Source organism: Petaurus breviceps, unplaced genomic scaffold (assembly GCF_028583685.1).
Source record: "Petaurus breviceps papuanus isolate PSGF00001 unplaced genomic scaffold, PetGlider_PUasm1.0 91133, whole genome shotgun sequence".
Taxonomy (NCBI): Eukaryota; Metazoa; Chordata; class Mammalia; order Diprotodontia; family Petauridae; genus Petaurus; species Petaurus breviceps.
The window spans coordinates 75,434,332-75,453,983 of record NW_027187419.1 but is presented as its reverse complement, the minus strand read 5'-3'; the positions used below and the strand labels follow the sequence as shown (position 1 = coordinate 75,453,983).

Here is a 19,652-nt window from a genome sequence, read left to right as displayed (position 1 = left end):
ATAAACAGGTAAATGTGAACAAAAAAATGTACCTTTATTCAATAAGCAAATCACTGGGGAAGAACAGGATGATGCGCTCACTGCTGCAGCTCTGATTGGATGCAGCTCGGAGCGCGGCGTGCGTTTCATGGGGGGAAGGGAGGGTGCATACAGAGGGTACCGTAATGTAGCGTGTAGCACAGGGGATCACCTTCACTACAGTAGCAATCTCAATAGGGCTTATTTTCGGGGGAGGGCTTATTTTAGAGGAATCTTACACAGTAAGGGGAGGGCTTATTTTCGGGATAGGTCTTATTATCGGGGAAACACGGTAGAAGAGTTGTGACCTGCTTGGTAGAGGGAGTTTCCACACTGGGGAGATAGGATTACATAAGATAGACAATAATGGAGAGTTGTATTTTTATTTTAGTATATATCTTTTTTATTTAGTTAAAGGGTCTCCTTCATTCTGTCCTGCTTTCTCTTTTTAACTAAAGTCCAACACCTATCAAATAAAACTTTTCTGCCTGGTGTTTACTACGCCGTGCCTGGGCTATATATAGTGTGTCAAGGGCTTGCTGAGTGTTATGGTTGTAAATCACCTACAGCCTAGCTGACTTTTGACTCAATTATTTTGTTCTATGTTCCTGTTAATAGGATATCCATAACAAGAGTGACAGCTGACATTTCTCTCGCTAAGAGGTCTGTCCTAAATAACCCCAGCAAGAGGGCAATAATCGAGCGGTCAAACACACGATCCAGCTTAGGTAAGACGTTCACATGTTCTCTCTTTCCCCAAGCTGAGTTTCTAGATCAGCATGGCGCATGCTGCTTTTATGAATGTCTTTTCCAACTCACCTGCTATTTGAATCATTCATTGAACTGTACATAATGCCAGCACCTGAAAGGAAAGAGGATATAGAGCACCTGCAGGATACAGAACCAGTCAATTAGTTCATTAGTGGTCTAGTGGGAAGGACCCTTGAGTGAGTTCAAATCTTACAACTGTCTAAGAAGAACCACAGGAAGTCTCTCATCTCTTAGCCTTGCTGTGTCCCATTTTCCCCAACCTTTCAATGAAATTTGTGATACTTATTCCATACCTAACTTACAGAATAGGTGGGAAATAAAATGAGATGTTGTGAAGTTCTATTCAATCCTTGGAAGTAAGACCAGACAATAAAGTATTTTTTATATTGCTACTGCCACCAAATCTGTATGTATGTTTTGGTTTAAACCTATCTTTTGTTCAAAGTGGAAACTCCCTCCACTGATACAGATTGTCAACTGATTAGTCATTTATAGTCTTGTAGAGTCATTGAAGGACAGAAAGCTTACGTGATTTGCCTGGGGTTGATAAGAACCATGGGGTTCTTAAAATTGTCATTTTAAGAAGCACATATAGTGGATAGAAGACTGGCCTTGAAATCCTACAAAATGACTTCAAATCCTACCCTTGAAGCTTCCAACCTATGTGGCTTTGGACAAGTGATTTAATTTCCTTGGACTTCAGTTTCTTTATCTGAAAAATGAAGGAGTTCAACTAGACATCCTCTTAGGTCCCTTTCAGCTCTTCATTTATGACCTCATGACTCCAAGGACAACTAGCCAATCACCACACCATGGTATCTCTCTGCCAATTATATAACGCACTGAATGTTAATAAGAAAAACTTATTACTAGTATGCAAGGAATTTAAACATGTTTTCACATGTTGTCAGTGTGATGATATCTTGGAAATCCATTTTTAAAAATATAATATTTTAGTGATTAGAATCTTCATCCAGTATAACTAGTATTGCCAAAGTCTGTCCTCTACTGTTCCTTCCTCTGATGAACAAGGTGAAACCCAGACCATAAAACAATCCTGAGGGAATAAGAGTATACCCTCCTACTTCAGCCATGGGAGGCAGCAGAGGCACTCATGAGTACTTCCCTAAATCATTGCTTAAAATTTGGTCTTCTCTGGCTCTAGCATTGAAGAAGCAAGGGAGAAATCAATGTCCATTCTACAGACCATTCTTAGGAATTAACTGTGGTTTTAATCTCTGTTGGGTTGGAGAGTTGTCTTCTTACAACCATCTGAACACTTCAGTAGTGAGCAGCCTAGTTATCAATGTAGAGATATTTAAGGTCTTGTTCATACACATGAAAATGATTGTACATTATGATATCACTTTCATTTTTGAAGTGAGATTTAGCAAATACATATCCTTATCAGGGACCATAATTTGTCTATGTATCTGGTCACAGCAGCCCTTATAATATTGATACTTCTATTTTAAGAAGTTCAGAAATTTAATTATGTGTGCATCTGTATAGTTCTCCTTTATACCTATAACATGTAGATTTGTAAATGTGATTCTTGACTGGAACTACTTCCCCCTCCTCCTCACCTTCTCTTTCCCTTACCATATTCTCAAACTATCTATGCTTACGTCATAGTGAAACATTGAGTAACTTAGTTATACATGGTCTTAGGCGGTATCTGTCCCCTCTCATTGTGAACTAAGATATAATGTTAGACAGACAGTCTATGGATATTGGAATGGATAAATGACAGAGGATAGCTACTCAGGTTCACACCAATCGTTTATCCCTAAACCGTAATAGTTGGAGGCAGGTAGATGGCACAGTGGATGGCACTGATTTTGGAGTCAGGAAGTTTTTGTTGTTCATTTGTGTCTGACTCTATGACTCCAGTTGGGGTTTTCTTGGCAAAGATACTGGAGCAATTTTCCATTTCCTTCTCCAGCTCATTTTACAGAAGAGGAAACTGAGGCAAACAGGGTTAAGTGACTTGCTCAGGGTCACACAGCTAGTAAGTGTCTGAGGCCAGATTTGAACTCTTCCTAACTCCAGACTTGGTACTTTATCCACTGTGCCATCAACTGTTTCAGATTCATCTGTAAATGGGGAGAATAGCATCGCCTACCTCAGAGGGTTGTTTTAAGGAGTAAATGAGAAAATAAATGTAAAGTGCTTTGCAAACCTTAGAGTGCTATGTGAAAGCTAGCTATTATTCCTTTCATGCATTGAGTAAATAAGGTTCATATACCACTGGGTTGTTTATACAGGAGTACCTCTGTGAAAGTCACTCTACTTAGCAAATATAAAGTTTGTGGCAACAGTTTCCATTAATGGCACTGCCTTTGGTTGCTTCACATAAACTTGTCTATTTTAATTTCAGATCAACTTATTTATATATGCTGGGTATTTTGTACAAAGATATTGTGAGCTTAGTACTTCGTAGTACTTCTACATTGGGGATTTGGGAGGGGGTGAGCAACAGAGTTATTAGGTCACACTTGGAGCGAAACATTCTGAAAATTTAATATTCAATTACCTGTAATATAGACATGGCCCATTTGTTTATTTATTCATTTAATGCCTTTGAAGTATAACACACTAGGTACTATGGGAAATGAAAAGATAATAATAATTGCTAACATTTATATAGTACCTTAAGTTTTGGAAAACTGCTCAACAAATATCATCTCTTTTGATCCTTGCAACAACCTTGAGGTAGGTGTTATTATTATCCTCATTTTACAGATGAGGAAACTGAGGGCAATAGAGGCTATATAACTTGCCCAGGGTCACACAGCTAGAGTGCCTGAAGCAGAATTCAACCTCAGATCTTCCTGACTCCAGGTCCAGCACTCTTTTTACTATCATCTAGTTTGATAAGAAAGGACCTGACTTTTCAAAGAGCTTATTCCTTAGAAAGGGCAATATGAAATGTACACAAAAGGTAGAATGGGGTAAGTGCACAATGGAAATATAAAATGTTCTGCCAAGTTTTTGTATTTCAGATAAAGCCATGTTCATTTATAAAGTCAGTTTTACTGTTTTTTGAGAAATATCAATCAGTTAATCAACTATATATTAAGCACCTACTATGTACCAAGCACTGTACTAAGTGCTAGAGATACAAAAGGGAATAAAATGCCCTCAAGGAATTTACAGTCTAAAAGTCTGGATTGTTTAGCAATGCCTACGTTATAGATCTGATTATTTGGAAAATAATCAGGTTTTTCACTTGACTAGATTTGAAATCAGAGTTAGAGCTAGAAGTGACCTTAGAGACCATTTAGTCTAATCCCCTCATTTTATAGATTTAAGAAACTGAGGTTATTGCCCAATTGATAAATGGTCAAAGGACATGAATGGGCAGTTTTCAAATAAAGAAATCAAAGCTATATATAGGCATATGAAGAAGTGCTCTAAATCACTTTTGATTAGAGAAATGAAAATTAAGACAACTCTGAGATATCACCTTACACCTATCAGATTGACTAATATGACAGAAAAGGGAAATGATAAAAGTTGGAGAGGATGTGGGAAAATTGGGACACTGATGCACTGTTGGTGGAATTGTAAACTGATTCAACTATTCTGAAGAGCAATTTGGATCCATGTCAAAAGGACCTACCTGTGAAAAAATGTATATAGCAGGGGGCAGTTAGGTGGCGCAGTGAATAGAGCACTGGCCTTCAAATCAGGAGGACCTGAATTTAAATCCGACCTTAGACACTTGCCACTTAACTAGCTATATGACCTTGGGCAAATCAACCCCAATTGCCTTGCCTTCCCCCCCCCCAAAAAAAATGTATATAGAAGCCCTTTTCATGGTAGCAAAATATTGGAAATTGGGGGGACCCATCAGTTGGGGAATGGCTGAACAAGCTGTGGTATATGAATGCACTGGAATAATATTATGAAATAAGAAATGATGAACAGGTAGATTTCAGAAAATCCTGGAAAGGTTTGTATGAACTGATGCAAAGTGAAATGAGCAGAACCAGGGAAACAACATACACAGTATCAGCAACATTGCACTCAGCTCTTCTCAGCAACATGATGATCCAAGACAAATACTCACAAAGGAAAATGTTATCCATATTCAGATAAAGAACTTATGGACACTGAATGTAATTGAAACATTTTTTTTCACTTACCTTAATCTCTCTCATAATTTTTTTCCTTTTTAATCTGTTTCTTCTTTCACAAGTATGACTAATATGGAAATATTTTTACATGATAGCGCATGTATAAACTATATCAAACTACCTACCATTTTCAGAAGAGGGGAGGATAGGGAGAGAGAAAAATCTGGAGCTCAAAACTGTGCAAAAATGAACGATAAAAATTTTCTTGACATGTAACTGGGGAAAAAATAAAAATACTACTAAACTTAAAAAAAAAAGAAATGGAGGCTTGAGGAAGTATGAGGATTTGAACCCTGATATCTGACATCCAATCCATTATTCCTTCTGCTGTACCATTTTACCTCCATTTATATACTATTTCCTCTCATATGGTGGTAAGCCTATCAAATGAGTTATAAAATAATGGGCAGATAGGAAAAGTGTAAAATACCCTAGCATATATTGTTGCCAAACTGGCTAGTTGAAAATGGATCTACTGAAAGGAAGAACTAATAATGGCTTTACCTATTGCTTCTGTTTCTCTTCGTAGCTGAAGTACAAAGTGAAATTGAAAGAATCTTTGAGTTGGCAAGATCTTTGCAACTGGTTGTCCTTGATGCAGATACTATCAACCACCCAGCACAACTTATAAAGACTTCCTTAGCACCAATTATCGTCCATGTTAAAGTTTCATCTCCAAAGGTAATTCGATAATTCCTTTATCTAGGACAAAGGTTCAAATAGCCTGGAATATGTAAAGATATTTAAAAATATATTTTTGATAACTTCACTTTAATATCATTGGTTTCCTTTGCAATTCAATGTATGTTATTTTATACATTTAAAAACATTATTCTGAAAAGGGGTCTTGAGGCTTAACCAGACTGCCAGGGGGAGGGGTATGATATGCAAAAGTTTAGAGATTACTGATCTAGGAGGAAAGGTCTTTTCTTTAGAAATAACCTCTTCCTAGAATTCCTTATGGGTAAAGAGGATCTATCATTTCCCAAAATATAGTTAGTTATTATATACTGAAAACCCACTGAATGTGTAAACTTAGGGATGTCAGTAAAACAATGGTATCTGTCCTAGATAAATAATCTATACCAAAATGTGATAGACAGAAGGATGAATAGATAGATGGATGGATGGATGGATAGATGGATAGTGGATAGATAAAATTATAGATCAGGATACACATATGCACATTTGTACATAGCAGTTACCAAAAAGAACTTGGAAAGAGTGGGTGGCTCTAAAATTTTGCTGGCTCATTGTTCAGCTCTTCAAAAATCTTCCTATGACCTACATTTACTCTGCAAATGGTAGAATACATAGTTAATAAGTGAATCTATGCCTGAGTTCTATAAAATTAAAAAAAATACAGTATTTGACCATCTCTTCTAGAAAGGATCCAGAACTTCAAGTTTACATTTTAATAGTCTTTGAGGAACACAGTCTACCAGGATTTTAGTACACTTCCACACTTGCCATATATTTTGATGAAAACTGGAATGTTAGCAGAAGCTAGGAGAATTTTAGAGTAAAAAATTTATATCTTTTGGATTGATATTTTTTCTCCTTTAACAAAAAGATGCTACTGTAAAAAAATGAGACATTGTTTTGTGTTCTTGTGTGAAACTTAGAGGTATAGATCATTAAACTTCTGGAAGGAGCTATTTGAGAGATAACTATTCCATTAGGGATTTATTGATTGCCTGGTGTGTTCCAATTTGGCAGTTTAAATTGTACTCACCCAAGTTAGGAAATGACCAACATTGAATGTTGTTAAACCCTCTAATTACATTTGGGATTTTATTGTGCTCAGGTGAACCTAGCAAAACTGAATTTTGAAGCCATTACCTTATAGAAGCTCTGCCCAATTATATGTACACATTTAAATGTCCATCTCAGCATGTGTAGCACCAGTGTCCTCTCCTCCCAACTTCTACCTTGCTCTGACTCGCAGCTTCCTATGGGCTTTGCTTCACCCTTCAGGAAACTCCTCCCACCATAGTCTCCATATGATTGCATTCAGCCTATTAGGGGGCAGAGTATATTTTCAAAGCAGGGAAGGTCTTCAAATTCCCTTAGGCTTATTATGGGGCAGGGAAGATCTTCAGATTCCCGTTATCATTATAGCATGCAAACTATAATTTAGGGGTCACATTGGCATACTTAAGGCACTATCTTCAGTGTAAAAGGAAACAAACATAAGAAGGCATGTCTTTTAAAAACAAATATAATACACTAAGGAAGAGAAAATCTGCTTTAGTTATTAAAAGGAATGCTAAATCATATGTTATTGTAACACTCTCCTATATTGAAAGAAATTTCACTTGATTGAAAAAGGAAAAAATATCAATATGTATCAATCCCATATGGCATATGTGTACCTTTTTTTTCATTCCGTCTCTTAGTCTCTCATTTGATTTCTCATTGGATAAATCTCCATAGATAACATTTGCAAATTTCTAAAAGTTTCTTCCTAATCTAAATTTTTCCCACATTACAACATCTTGTACACAACAGACTTTTTATGTCAAATAGCATCCTGTCTCTTATTTAAAATCCTCAGATCCATGGCTCAGAAGACCTAGCATATATCTATACACATTCTCTTTCTCTAATATCACCTCCAAAGCCTAGTGGTTTCATCCGTATGTCAATGAGCACCAGGCTGAAAGCTAGTAAATATATTCCCACACTTCTTAGTTTTCATTCTATTAATGAGACATGAGTTTGAATAGATAGAAAAGAAAATTCTGATTCTAATATTTGCATCTACATTTTCCATGTTCTTACCTATAGTTCATATTGTAATGATAGAAGTATAGGTTTTCCACATGTGTAACATAAAAAATGCAAATATTTTAACTCAAGGAAAAAAATGTATTACTTTGCTTAGCTGCCGGAGAATTGTAAAACTCTAATGAGACACAAAGGAATCAGGGATAACATTTACTATTTAAAAACAAAAAGCAAAAGGATTCCTCAGCCAAAGAGATCCAAGATTTTTCAGTAGTGAACCATATAGTCTAAAATCCATATGTGTGGGGGCTATATGATTTGGGTTTCCCCCCACCATTACCCTTTGCTTCAAGCCTACTAGCATGGTACCTAGTGGCAATCAGCTGACAAAACAGTGGTAATGTCAGGCAAGTGGTTAGGCTAGATAAACTTAGTCATTTGTCTGTGACTCCTAATCAGATAAATAATTTTCTTTCTAAAAATTCAGATAGACTACATTTAACCCAGGGTTCACATGCTAGAGACACCTATACTCTTGTCCTTTATCCAGTTCAATTTCCCTTCCCAGCTAGAAAAAGTGGAATCCCATCCAAGATTTCTCAAAAAAATTTTTCTATGACTGACTACAAACAAATAAGCAGCACTATTGGAATGAGTTGAGCCAAGCACATAGGATGCTGGATTTCTAACACCATTTCACTGAGGCCTGACTGGGACCTTTCTCTAGTTCTCACACCACTTAATCCCTCTTAGGGGATGTCATCACCTTGCATGATTCATATTACCTGGTCAGAATCTATTTGGCTTGCCTAAATTTACAGTCATAACATAGAGATCCACTGGAATGTTTCAGTAATTATCATTGATAAGACAAACAAACACTAAACCCCTTGAGAAGTTGCCTGGCATAAAGATAGCCATCAAAAATGTCACACAACTGGAACAACCTAAAGGGCATTTTGTGAAGAGTGTATGTTCCTTTCCCAACTGTTCTTTCACCCTTGCAAAGCACCTTCTAAAATGAAGGAATGTCAATAGTGAATATGGGCTTCAGAACAGATTAAAAATCAAATGCAATATGAACTAGAAGTCTCTCAAAGGAGAAAATATTGTTCCTCATTTCTCATGTGTTATTCCATTTTCTGTCATATTTGTAATTGAAGTAACAAGACCTGACTCTGTTTTTATCTTTGACAAACTCCTCCATAATAACTCTAAGATTTATGTGTTTTTCTACCAGGTTTTGCAACGGCTGATTAAGTCTAGAGGAAAGTCCCAGAGTAAACACTTAAATGTCCAATTGGTGGCAGCTGATAAACTTGCACAATGCCCCCCAGTAAGTACAGTTTTTTCTTAATTATTCCTGACTGGTGCATTTCATGCTGTTCCACATTTGGGATGTTTTTCTGTGGACTAAACTGGTTTTTGAAAAATCTATTGTCCCGGTGGTAGCCATGATAGGCACAGACACAGGCTGGTCACTTACTGGTTGGTCTATTTGTCATCTCAGTTACATTCAGGCATCTGTGTCTGTGGTAAATTAAGTATGGCACCCAGAGGGCTTGGAGTCATGTGATATCCCCTCTTGATTTCCCTACCTTGAGTACTTTTGTTAACTTTTAAGGAAATCACTTGATTGCAGAATGGAAATACTTGTAAGAAAAAGCAAAACCCAGCTGACTTTCTTTCAACTCTCCTGCCAAGAAATGTTGGCAGGCATTAAAGACGACAGAGGTAGGAAGCCAGAGTGCAGTAGAGCAGAGGGGAGCCCTGTGGATATCAGTGACATCGAATCAGAGCCCTCTGGGGCCAGAGCCACATGGTTACAAGTTTGCCAGCAAAAAGGACTGAGCAAGTCAGGAAGGTCTAGCTTGGCCCTCTGCCATGTATTCTCAGCCCTGGCAAACCAGTGCTTCCCACCTACATGTTTGCCAGTTTCTTTGTACCTCGATTCCTTCAAGCTGCAAAAGAGAATGATAAACCTTCTATATATATACCCTTGGATGGCTATGCAGCTTTCACAGTAACACATACCTCATTGTCCTTGGTAATCCTACACAATACTCCCTTCTCTTCCTTTCCCCAATCTTTGCCATTGTCATCTACACCCAAGAGTTCAGAAAATACCTGATGCAGATAAGTGGCATGAGAACCATTTTTAATCAACTTTTCATTGTGACACTTTTGTGCCAGCTGTTAGTCCCCCAGACAAAGCTTATTATGTGGCAGATGCTGAACAGTTCCCCACTTGGCCCAGCTTTAATGGTCTTTCCTCCCCAACTCCTGCCCTTATGCTAGGTGACTCCTATATGTACATTTATATATATGTACATATATATATACACATATACATATATACACACATTACATACACATATGTGTGTGCCTTTATTTATTTATTTAGTCATTCATTCATTCATTTATTTGTTTATTTACTGACTCTCCCTCAAACACCCACTCAGTTCCTCAAACTACTGACCTCCTGTGAGCTACTCTTCCACCTCACCTTGGCCACACACGAAGAGAGTCGCATACAAATGCATCATTGCCCGAGAATTCTGAAATCCTCTTATCTATTGACTTTTCACTTCCCTCTCTGCCTTCCCTTACAAAACCCTACTCTTTATTTACATTGTGACCTCCAGTCTCTTAACTGTTCAATTCTCTCCCAGACCATCTCCCTTGCAGTAGCCACTCTCTCCTTTTCTCCTCATCCTTACACCTTGGTGAACCAATTCAGCTCTATACTGTCCTCCTCTGTTGAATCCCTAGCTCCTTTATTATATTGCCAATTACACTCAGCCAAGCCTCTGCCTTGGATCACTTTCACCATTCCTTGCCTTTGCTCCTACATGTGTGCTATGAGAAAATCATGCAGCCCTTCTGAGTGGGTTCACTACAAATTTATGTTGCACAATCTTAATTGGACCTGTCACTGCTGCTGGGCAGTTGTACTATTTCTCCCTTATCAACTTACCATCCCCTTCTCCAGACCTTTTCATCCTTCTGCAAACCTTCCATGGCTTCTCCTCCCCCATCTTCTCATCTGAGAACCTTGCCTCATATTTTACAGAAAAAAATTGGAACCATTTGCTATGAGCTCCCTCTTCTCTTTTTTGCTTTGTTTCCTATCACTCAGATGCCCTCTGCCACTGTCTCCTCCTGAAATGGGTCTTGGCTTCAAGATGCTTTTAATCTTGTAGGGGTGCCAAGTTTTCTGTGTAAAATAGGTAATATTCAGGAAATCCCTAAGTGAAACTTAATAAAACCAAGTGTCAGAAATTCTAGAATTTCTTGTTTAAGGGATGATTAGTAAACATCTGGGAAAGGAAGTAAAGAGCCAACATGGATTTATCAAGAACAGGTTGTGCCAGGCTCATCACATTTCCTTGTTGGACAGGGTTGCTAGACTGGTAGATCAGGGCCATATTGTAGGTAAACCATACCCATATTGGCAGAACATTTGATAAAGCCCTTCATGGTTTTTCTTAGGAGGATTATGGATAGATTTAGGTTAAACAATAGTACAGTTAGATAGTTTAAGAGTTTGTTGATTGATGTCCTGACTTGAAAAGTCTCTAGCAGAGTGCCTCAGGCATCTGTGCTTTGCCTTATGAGATTATTTTTTAATCTTTTTTTCCCCATGGAGTTGTGATTTCTTTGATGTAAGGAGCTCCTTTATTATGAAACTCCTTCTACTAATGCAGATCATCAACTGATCTATAACTTAGAATCTTAAAGAGTTGCCTCAGGGTCACTGACAGATTAAATGACTTGCCCAGGGTAAAACAGCCAGTACATGTCCAAAGCAGTACCTGAATCTATTTCTTCCTAACTTCCCAGGCTTTTTATCCATTGTACCATGTCGTCTTTACTGTGCTCTATTTTTTTAATGCTTTGGATGAAGGCATAGGTTTCATACTTATAAATTTGCAGATAACACAAATTTCAAAAGGCTAGCTAATAACATCAGGTTATGGTGTCAAAAATGGTCAAAATATTTCAGATTTGTAAGAAAAGAGCCATTTAATCCTCACAATACCTGAATGAGAATCTCTCTTCAGCATGCCCAGCAAGTGATCATCTTGATTTTGCTTGATACCAAGATACAAAATGAGACCAGGTCTTCTTAACCTTTAGGGTCATTGGACCCCTTTGGCAGTTCCATGAAGCCTACAAACAAACCCTTTCTCAGAAACATGTTTTTAAATGCATAAAACGACATACGTGGAACTTCAAGAAAAATTAATGATATTGTGATACAGTTATCAAAATACTTTTTAAAAAAAGTTTATGGATACCAGGTTAATAATTCTTATTCAGGGACATTGGAGTGAATCTTAAGAAGATGATGTTAAGTGGGTATAGGCTGCATTAAGAAGCATAGTATGCTGAGCTGGGGAGGTGATAGTTACTTCAATCTGCTCTGTTCAAAACAAGTGGGAAATTTTGTTCATTTCTAGGTGACACCTGTAGGGAAGGAGATTGATAATCTGGAGAGTAGATCAACCTGTTCTCCAGTTTATCAACAGAATAAACTAACCATGGTTTAGAAGAAGCTTTAACTTGGCACTGTATGAGAATGGATTGAAGGAACTGAAATATGAACTTGGGTTAGGAGCCATCATCACTGTCTGTAAGTAGTTGAAGGGCTACCATGTAGAAGAGATATTCTACTTGTTTTCTAGGCTTCTAGCAACCATAGCTGACAGAGGCACATTTAGGCTTAATGTATGAAAGTATTTTCTATGAATTAAAAACATCTAAAAGTAAAATGGGCTACTCTAGGGGTCAAAAGTTTGCCCTTTGCTGAACAACCAGTATGGCATTTGTGGAGTGCATTGTAGAGAGGATGTTTGTTCAAGTTACAAGTTGAACTAGATTAATTTTGTGGTTCCTTCCACTCCCAATATTGTTGGGCTGTTGTTGTTGTTCACAACCTATTTTATGTCAAGAACTCCCAGTTTGAAAATTCCCTCCACTGATGTAGGTTGGCAACTCTTTCCTAACTTATAGTGCTAGTGGATTGCACCTACCTTGCTCTCAAGTAGCTTACATAGTACTGGGGGAAATACAAGATGTAATCAGCTAAGTAAACACCATTATAATGTGGGGGAAAAGATAACACTAACAAATGAGATCAAGAAAAGCTTTTGGTTGCAGGTGGTGTATGAGATGAACCTTGAAGGGAGGTAGGAATTTTTAAAAGCAAAGCCAAAGATTCGCAGAGGTAATGAATTTCAGTTTTGATGGCCTTTTGTGAAGACACAGAGGTGGAAGAGAGAATTGAGCCTTGGGTAATAGTCATAGTTATAAAATATCTTCATCATAAGCTTTATTTAATGGCTATAAACCAAAAGGTTTAGTCAACCTAATTAATTATGGCCTATTTTTTAAAATTTCAGTTAACTGTTATATTTTTTCCAATTTTCAATATTTTTAAGTTTTGAGTTCCAAATTCAATTCCTCCCTGCTCCCTGAGACAGTAAGCAATCAGACATAGGTTATATATGTGCAATTATGTAAAACATTTCCATATTAGTCATTTTGTACAAGAAGACTTAATTGAAAGAAAAAATGAAAGAAAGTGAAAATAACGTGCTTTGGTCTGTGTTCAAAGAATATTAGTTCTTTCTCTGGAGCCAAGTAGTATGCTTCATCATTGGTTATTTGGGATCGTCTTGGATCACTGTACTGCTGAGAATAGCTAAGTCATTCACAATTGATCATCATACGATATTGGACAATGTTCTTCTGGTTCTGCTCACTTCACTTTGCATTAGTTTGTGTAAGTCTTTCCAGGTTTTTCTGAAATCATTCTGCTTGTCATTTCTTTTTTTTTTTTGCTTATTGGAGGGCAATTGGGTTTTAAGTAACTCGCCCAAGGTCACACAGCTAGGTTTTTTGTGTGTGTTAAGTGTCTGAGGCCGGAACTGAACTCAGGTCCTCCTGACTCCAGGGCCAGCACTCTACTGACTGTGCCACCTAGCCGCCCCGCTTGTCATTTCTTAAAGCACAATAATATTCCATTACCATCATTCTTCAGTTTATTCAGCCATTCCCCAATTGATGGGCATCCCTTTGATTTCCAATTCTTAGCCATCACAAAAAGAATTGCTATAAATATTTTTGTACAAATAGGTTCTTAGGAGAGGATTCTGGGAAGATGGCAGAGTAGGTCAGAAAATCCAAGCTCTCAAGGTTTTCCCCCACAAAAGAGTTAAAATAGCATCTTAGGGTGAACAAAGCGTGGGTGGAGATAAATAAGAACAGGGGCATAACTAGGGTCCTCCTGGGGCAATTTGAGAAGATCAGCAAGGAAAATACCAGGACAAGTTTTGGTCCCTGTGAAGAGTAAACACCTCCAGGGACGGTTCAGTTTTAACCACTAGCAGCTAACCTCTCAAACAACTAGGGTAAGCCCTGGGGTTAGTTGGTTTGAGAAGCTGCCCAGCCCTAGAAACTGGAACTTTTACCCCTAGTATAGTGAGAGAGTTGGGCACTTGATCCCAGGAAGATGGAGGGAACCTCTGCTGACCAGGAATACCCAGCTGCACTTCAAAGAACAGCAGGGAAGAAGGAACCAGCACATGCCCTGAGGGAGCAGAAGCAGTGGGCCAGAAAGCCCCTGGCTGTGGGCACTTACAGGAGCTTGGAGATTTGGCTTTGATTTCAGGCTAGAGGGAAGAACTGAGGATCTGGGGCAAGAGGCACCATTTCCCATAGCCCAGGGCTGGAGGTGACTACAAATAATTATGCTATCACCACAAAAAAAAATGCACATGCAAAGGAGAAAGAATCCAACCATAGAAATATGTTATGGGAATAGAGATGACCAAAGTTCATCTTGAGAGGAGGATATTGAAGTAAAGAAACCCCCAAAGATTAATGTCAAATGGTCGACTGGACAAAAAAAGAATTTGTAGAAGATCTTTAAAAAGACTGTAAAAATCAAATGACGGAAGGCAGAGCCAAGATGGCAGAGTAGAAACAGGACTTCCATGCAGCTCCCGCTTCTACCTCCTCCAATACATGTAAAAAAATGACTCTAAACAAACTTTAGAGTTACAATACCCACAAAGTGACAGAGAGAAACTAACCTTCCACTGAAGGTAGCCAGGCAAGAAGGGGCCATCACAGCATGCTGGGAGCAGAGTCAAGCCCTGCGTTAACCAAAGGTTTTAGCCTCAGGGTAGCCGCAACCAGCTGTGGCAGGAGTAGATTTTGGGAGAGTGGATCACCAGCAGCTGTGGCAGTTTCCAGAATTATCAATCCATAGATGCTAAGGACAAAGTGAGAGGTCAGTGTGAACTTTAGGAAAAGGGAGTCCAGGATTGTGGTACGGCCTCTGCCCCCAGAGGGAGAAGCGGCTGAGGCGTGGCAGCCATGCAGCTGCTGCTACCTGGCTGCTTCAGAGCTCCTGGCCTGCAGATCATAGGTGGACCAAGTAACCAGTCTGAGGGGTAATTGCTCTTGCTTTAACATGCTTGAATCTGGATCACTGTCTGGGGTGGTGGTCCTGGGGTGTGTGACCAGTGAGCCAGAGCATGTTGAGTCTTCAGAGAGGGCAGCCAACTAATAGCTCAGGCAGCTGAGAAAACCCCAGCAATTTGGGACAAAGCTCTCCTCTGTGGAAGCAGAGTACTACTGTGGCAAAAAGCTCAAGTCATGTAACTGAGTGGCAACATGAGCAAGCAAAGGAAGCAAAGCAAGCACAGCAATCCAACTTTACACTCCTATTTTGGGGACAAAAAGAATCACAGCATGAAACAGGAGGAAGACAACAAAGTCAGAACTCCTACACCAAAAGCTTCCAAGAAAAATATGACCTAGTGAGTGACAGGCCATAGAGGGGCTTAAGAAGGATTTTGAAAACCAAATAAAAGAAGTGGAGGAAAAATTGGGAAGAGAAATGAGAATGATGCAAGAAAATCATGAAAAGAGAGGCAACAACCTGACTGAAGAAAATAACACCTTAAAAAATAGACTAAGTCAAATGGCAAAAGAGGCTCAGAAAGCCAGTGAGGAGAAGAATGCCTTAAAAAGCCAAATTTGACAGATGGAAAAAGAATCTTAAAAGCTCACTGAATAGAATCATTTATTCAGAATTAGATTGGAGCAAATGGAAGCTAGTGACTTTATGAGAAATCAAAATACTATCAAACAGAGCCAAACAAATGAAAAAAAAATAGAAGGCAATGAACTCAAGGAATTATGGAATTGAATCCTGTAAACTAAAAGGAAACAAATTAATTTTTTTAAAAAAAGGAAATATAGTGATCCAAGACAATCTGAAAGGACTAATGATGAAACATATTATTTTCTTCCAGAGAAAGAACTGGTATTGATTAAATACAGACTGAAGCATGTTAAAAAAAAAGTAGAAGGCAATGTAAAATATCTCATTGGAAAAACCAATGACCTGGAAAATAGATCCAGGAGAGATAATTTTAAAATTATTTCACTACCTGAAAGCCATGATCAAAAAAAGAACCTAGAAATCATCCTTCAAGAAATTCTGAAGGAAAATTGCCCAGATGTTTTAGAACCAGAGGGCAAAATGGAGGTTGAAAGAATCCACTGATCACCTCTTGAAAAAGATCCCAAAAAGAAAATTCCTAGGAATATTATAGCCAGGTTCCAGAGTTCCCAGATCAAGGAGAAAATATTACAAGTATCCAGGAAGAAACGATTTGAATATTATGGAAACACAATCAGGATAACATAGGATCTGGCAGCTTCTACACTGAGCTATCAAAGGCCTTGTAATATGATATTCCAGAGGTCAAAGGAGCTGGGATTAAAAGCAAGAATCACCTATCCAGCAAAACTAAGTATCATGTTTCAGGGGAAAATATGGTCATTCAGTGAAATAGAGGACTTTCAAACATTCATGATGAAAAAACCAGAGTTGAATAGAAAATTTGACATCCAGATACTCTTGTAAAAGCAAGAGAAGCATGAGAAAGTAAACAGGGAAAAGAAATAATAAGGAACTTATCAAAGTTGAACTATTTACATTCCTACGTGGAAAAACAATAATTGTAACTTATGAAACTTTTCTCAGAGAATATAAGAAGAGTTGAAGGGAATATAAATGTATATATATATATATATATATATACACACACATATATATATATATCTGTATAGAAGGGTATATGTGTGTATGAATACATGTGTAAATGTGTGTATATATGTGTACAGGCATACATAGACAGAGGGCACAGGACCAATTGAATAGGAAGAGATGATAATTAAAAGGTGTAATTTAGAGGTAAGAGAGTAATATAATGAGAGGAGATGGGGAGAGATAGAATGGGATAAATTATCTCATATAGAAGAGGCAAGGAAAAACTGTTACAATGGAGGGGAAGAACAGGAAGACAAAAAGGAATAAGTAAGCCTTACTCTCATTCAATTTGGCTTAGGGAGGGAATGACATACACACTAAATAGGGTATCTTATAGGAAAGTAGGGGGAAGGTTTTGAGAGGGGGGGATGATGGAGCAGAGGGCATGTTGGAGGGTAGGGAAGTTGGAAGCACACACTTTTGAAAAGTGATAGGGTCAAAGTAGAGAATAGAACAATTTGGGGTTAGGATAGGATGGAGGGAAATATAGTCAGTCATTCTCAGTATATCCACTATGGAAATGTTTTGCATACCTACACATGTACAACATATATTGAATTGCTTATCTGCTCAGTAAGGGTGGGTGATGACGGAGGAAGGGAAAGAATCTGGAATTCAAAGTTTTAAAATCAAATGTTAAATATATATACATATAATAATAATAATTATTATTATCATTATTATTATTACCTGCAACTGGGAAATAAGATATACAGGCATTGGGGCATAGAGATCCATCTTGCCCTACTGAAAAGTTGGAGGGGGAATGGGGGAATATATAGGAGAGAGCAGATTAGGGGAGGGGGTATTCAGTGGGATTGCTGTTTTGGTGTGTTGGGTAGGGGAAAGATGGGGAGAAAATTTGTAACTCAAAATCTTGTGAAAATGAATGATGTAAACTAAAAACAAACAAAATTTAATTATAAAATCAAATGACAGAAATGGAGGAAAAACTAAAAAAGAAAATAAGAGCAATCCAAGAAAAACAAGAAGGGTATGAAAGGAAAGTCATCCAACTAGAAAAGGAGATCCAGAATCTTAAGGAAGAAAATGACATCTTGAAAATTAGAATTTGGCAAACTGAAGCCAGTGAAATTATAAGCGATAAAAAATTGTTAAACAAAATATGAATAATGAAAAATAGAAGAGAAAGTGAAACATCTTATAAGAAAAACAATAAATTTGTAGAGCAGATCAAAAAGAGAAAATATAAAAATAATTGGACTAACTGAAAGTTATGATCAAAAAAAGAATAATACAAGAAATAAAGAAAATTGTCCTGAAGCATTAGAATAAGAGGGGAAAGTAGAAATAGAAAAAATCCATAGCTTACCACTCAAAAGAGATCCTATGAGGAAAACTCATAGGAATATCATAGTCAAATTCCAAAATCTTCAACTCAAGGAAAAAATATTAAAAGCACCAAAATTAAAACAATTTAAATATTATGGTGTCATGATTAGGATTATGCAAGACTTAGCAGCAGAAACATTAAAGGACCACAGTTCTTGGAACACAGCATATCAAAGAGCAAAAGAACTGGGGTTCTGACCAAAAATATCATACCCTACAAAGTTAAGTATTATTTTAACTGAAAAAAAAATGGACATCTGACAAACTCTCAGACTTTAAAGACTTTGTTTAAAAAAAAAACCCTAAACTTAATAGATGACTCGACATACAAGAATCAATAGAAATATAAGGTACATAACAAAGACTGGTTTTAAGGGATCTATAAGGACAGGCTGTTTACCTTTTAAGTATGTAAAATGTATGTCTAAAATTCTTATTAATAATTAGGTAGTTCATAAGAAAGATTTGGGTAAACCTGAGTATAAAATGAATTTAAAAAGTAAAACCATTTAGGAACAGCTAAAAATAGTAATTATTTTATACAAATGAGGTACAAGAGGAAGAACTGATACACAGGAATTAGATGGGAGGAGGAGGACTGGTAGTTCTGTTAACCTACTTTCATTAGGAATGAGTTTAAGAGGGAACAATACTTATATATTTAAAAGAGTATAAAATTCTAAATTCAGAAGAAATAAAACAGTAGGGGCATAGGGAGGGGGGAGAGGACAAGGGAGGTATCTTTATAGGGAACAGATAAATAGGGTATATAGAAGGGTGTTTAGATTTATGGGAATGGGAGGCTAGAGGAGGGTTCCTTGGAGGGGAGTAGGCAAGTCATAGGAGATCAAGGTAGTGGGTAAAAGTAAAGTAGAGGAGGCAGGAGGGTCAGGAAACAAGAGATATGCACATACATAAAAACAAAGATCAGTAGTAGAATAGGTTTGGGAAAGTATATGTATGTATATATGTATATGTGTAAGTATATATCTATAGCTATGGAGAAACATATCTGAACTTTATTTTAGCCTTCTGTGGGGGGTGGAAGATGGCATGCATATATTTATAGCTATAGAGAAATATATCTAAACTTTATTGTGGTGTTCTTGGGGGGGGTTTAGGGAGGGGGAAAAAAAGGACAAAGTAAAAAGTGCACAGCAGAGAGCAAAAGAAAACTCACAAGGAAGCAAAGATGGACAATTCGCAACATGAGTACTATTAATCATACAGGCTTTCTTGAAATGAAAATTTATTGTCACATATCTTGAATCCTCTCTTATGTTCTGCTATGCACATGACAGGCTTTTTTTCCCTTTGTAACTTTGTATTTAATTTCCAATATTTAAGTTTATGGTATGTTTTTGTTTCTTTTCTCTATTCTGTATTTGTGTTTTGGCATTTGAATCTACACTTTTAAAAAGCAAATAGGTTCTTTCCCCTTTTTTGGATGTTTTTGGGATATAGGCCTAGTAGTGGTATTGCTGAATCAAAGGGCATGCACAGTT

The 19,652-nt window shown here is 37.5% G+C and overlaps 1 protein-coding gene across 3 annotated transcripts in view; it reads left to right on the top strand.

Moving 5' to 3' along the window:
* The window catches only part of CACNB4 (calcium voltage-gated channel auxiliary subunit beta 4), a 354,950-nt gene that overhangs the window by 299,943 nt on the left and 35,355 nt on the right, over nt 1-19,652 (top strand). For all 3 annotated transcript variants that reach the window (XM_069080849.1, XM_069080850.1, XM_069080851.1), the window contains exons 10-12: nt 637-746; nt 5,461-5,612; nt 8,902-8,997. In XM_069080849.1, the coding sequence (XP_068936950.1) occupies nt 637-746; nt 5,461-5,612; nt 8,902-8,997 (358 nt within the window). The remainder of the gene's footprint in view (nt 1-636; nt 747-5,460; nt 5,613-8,901; nt 8,998-19,652) is intronic.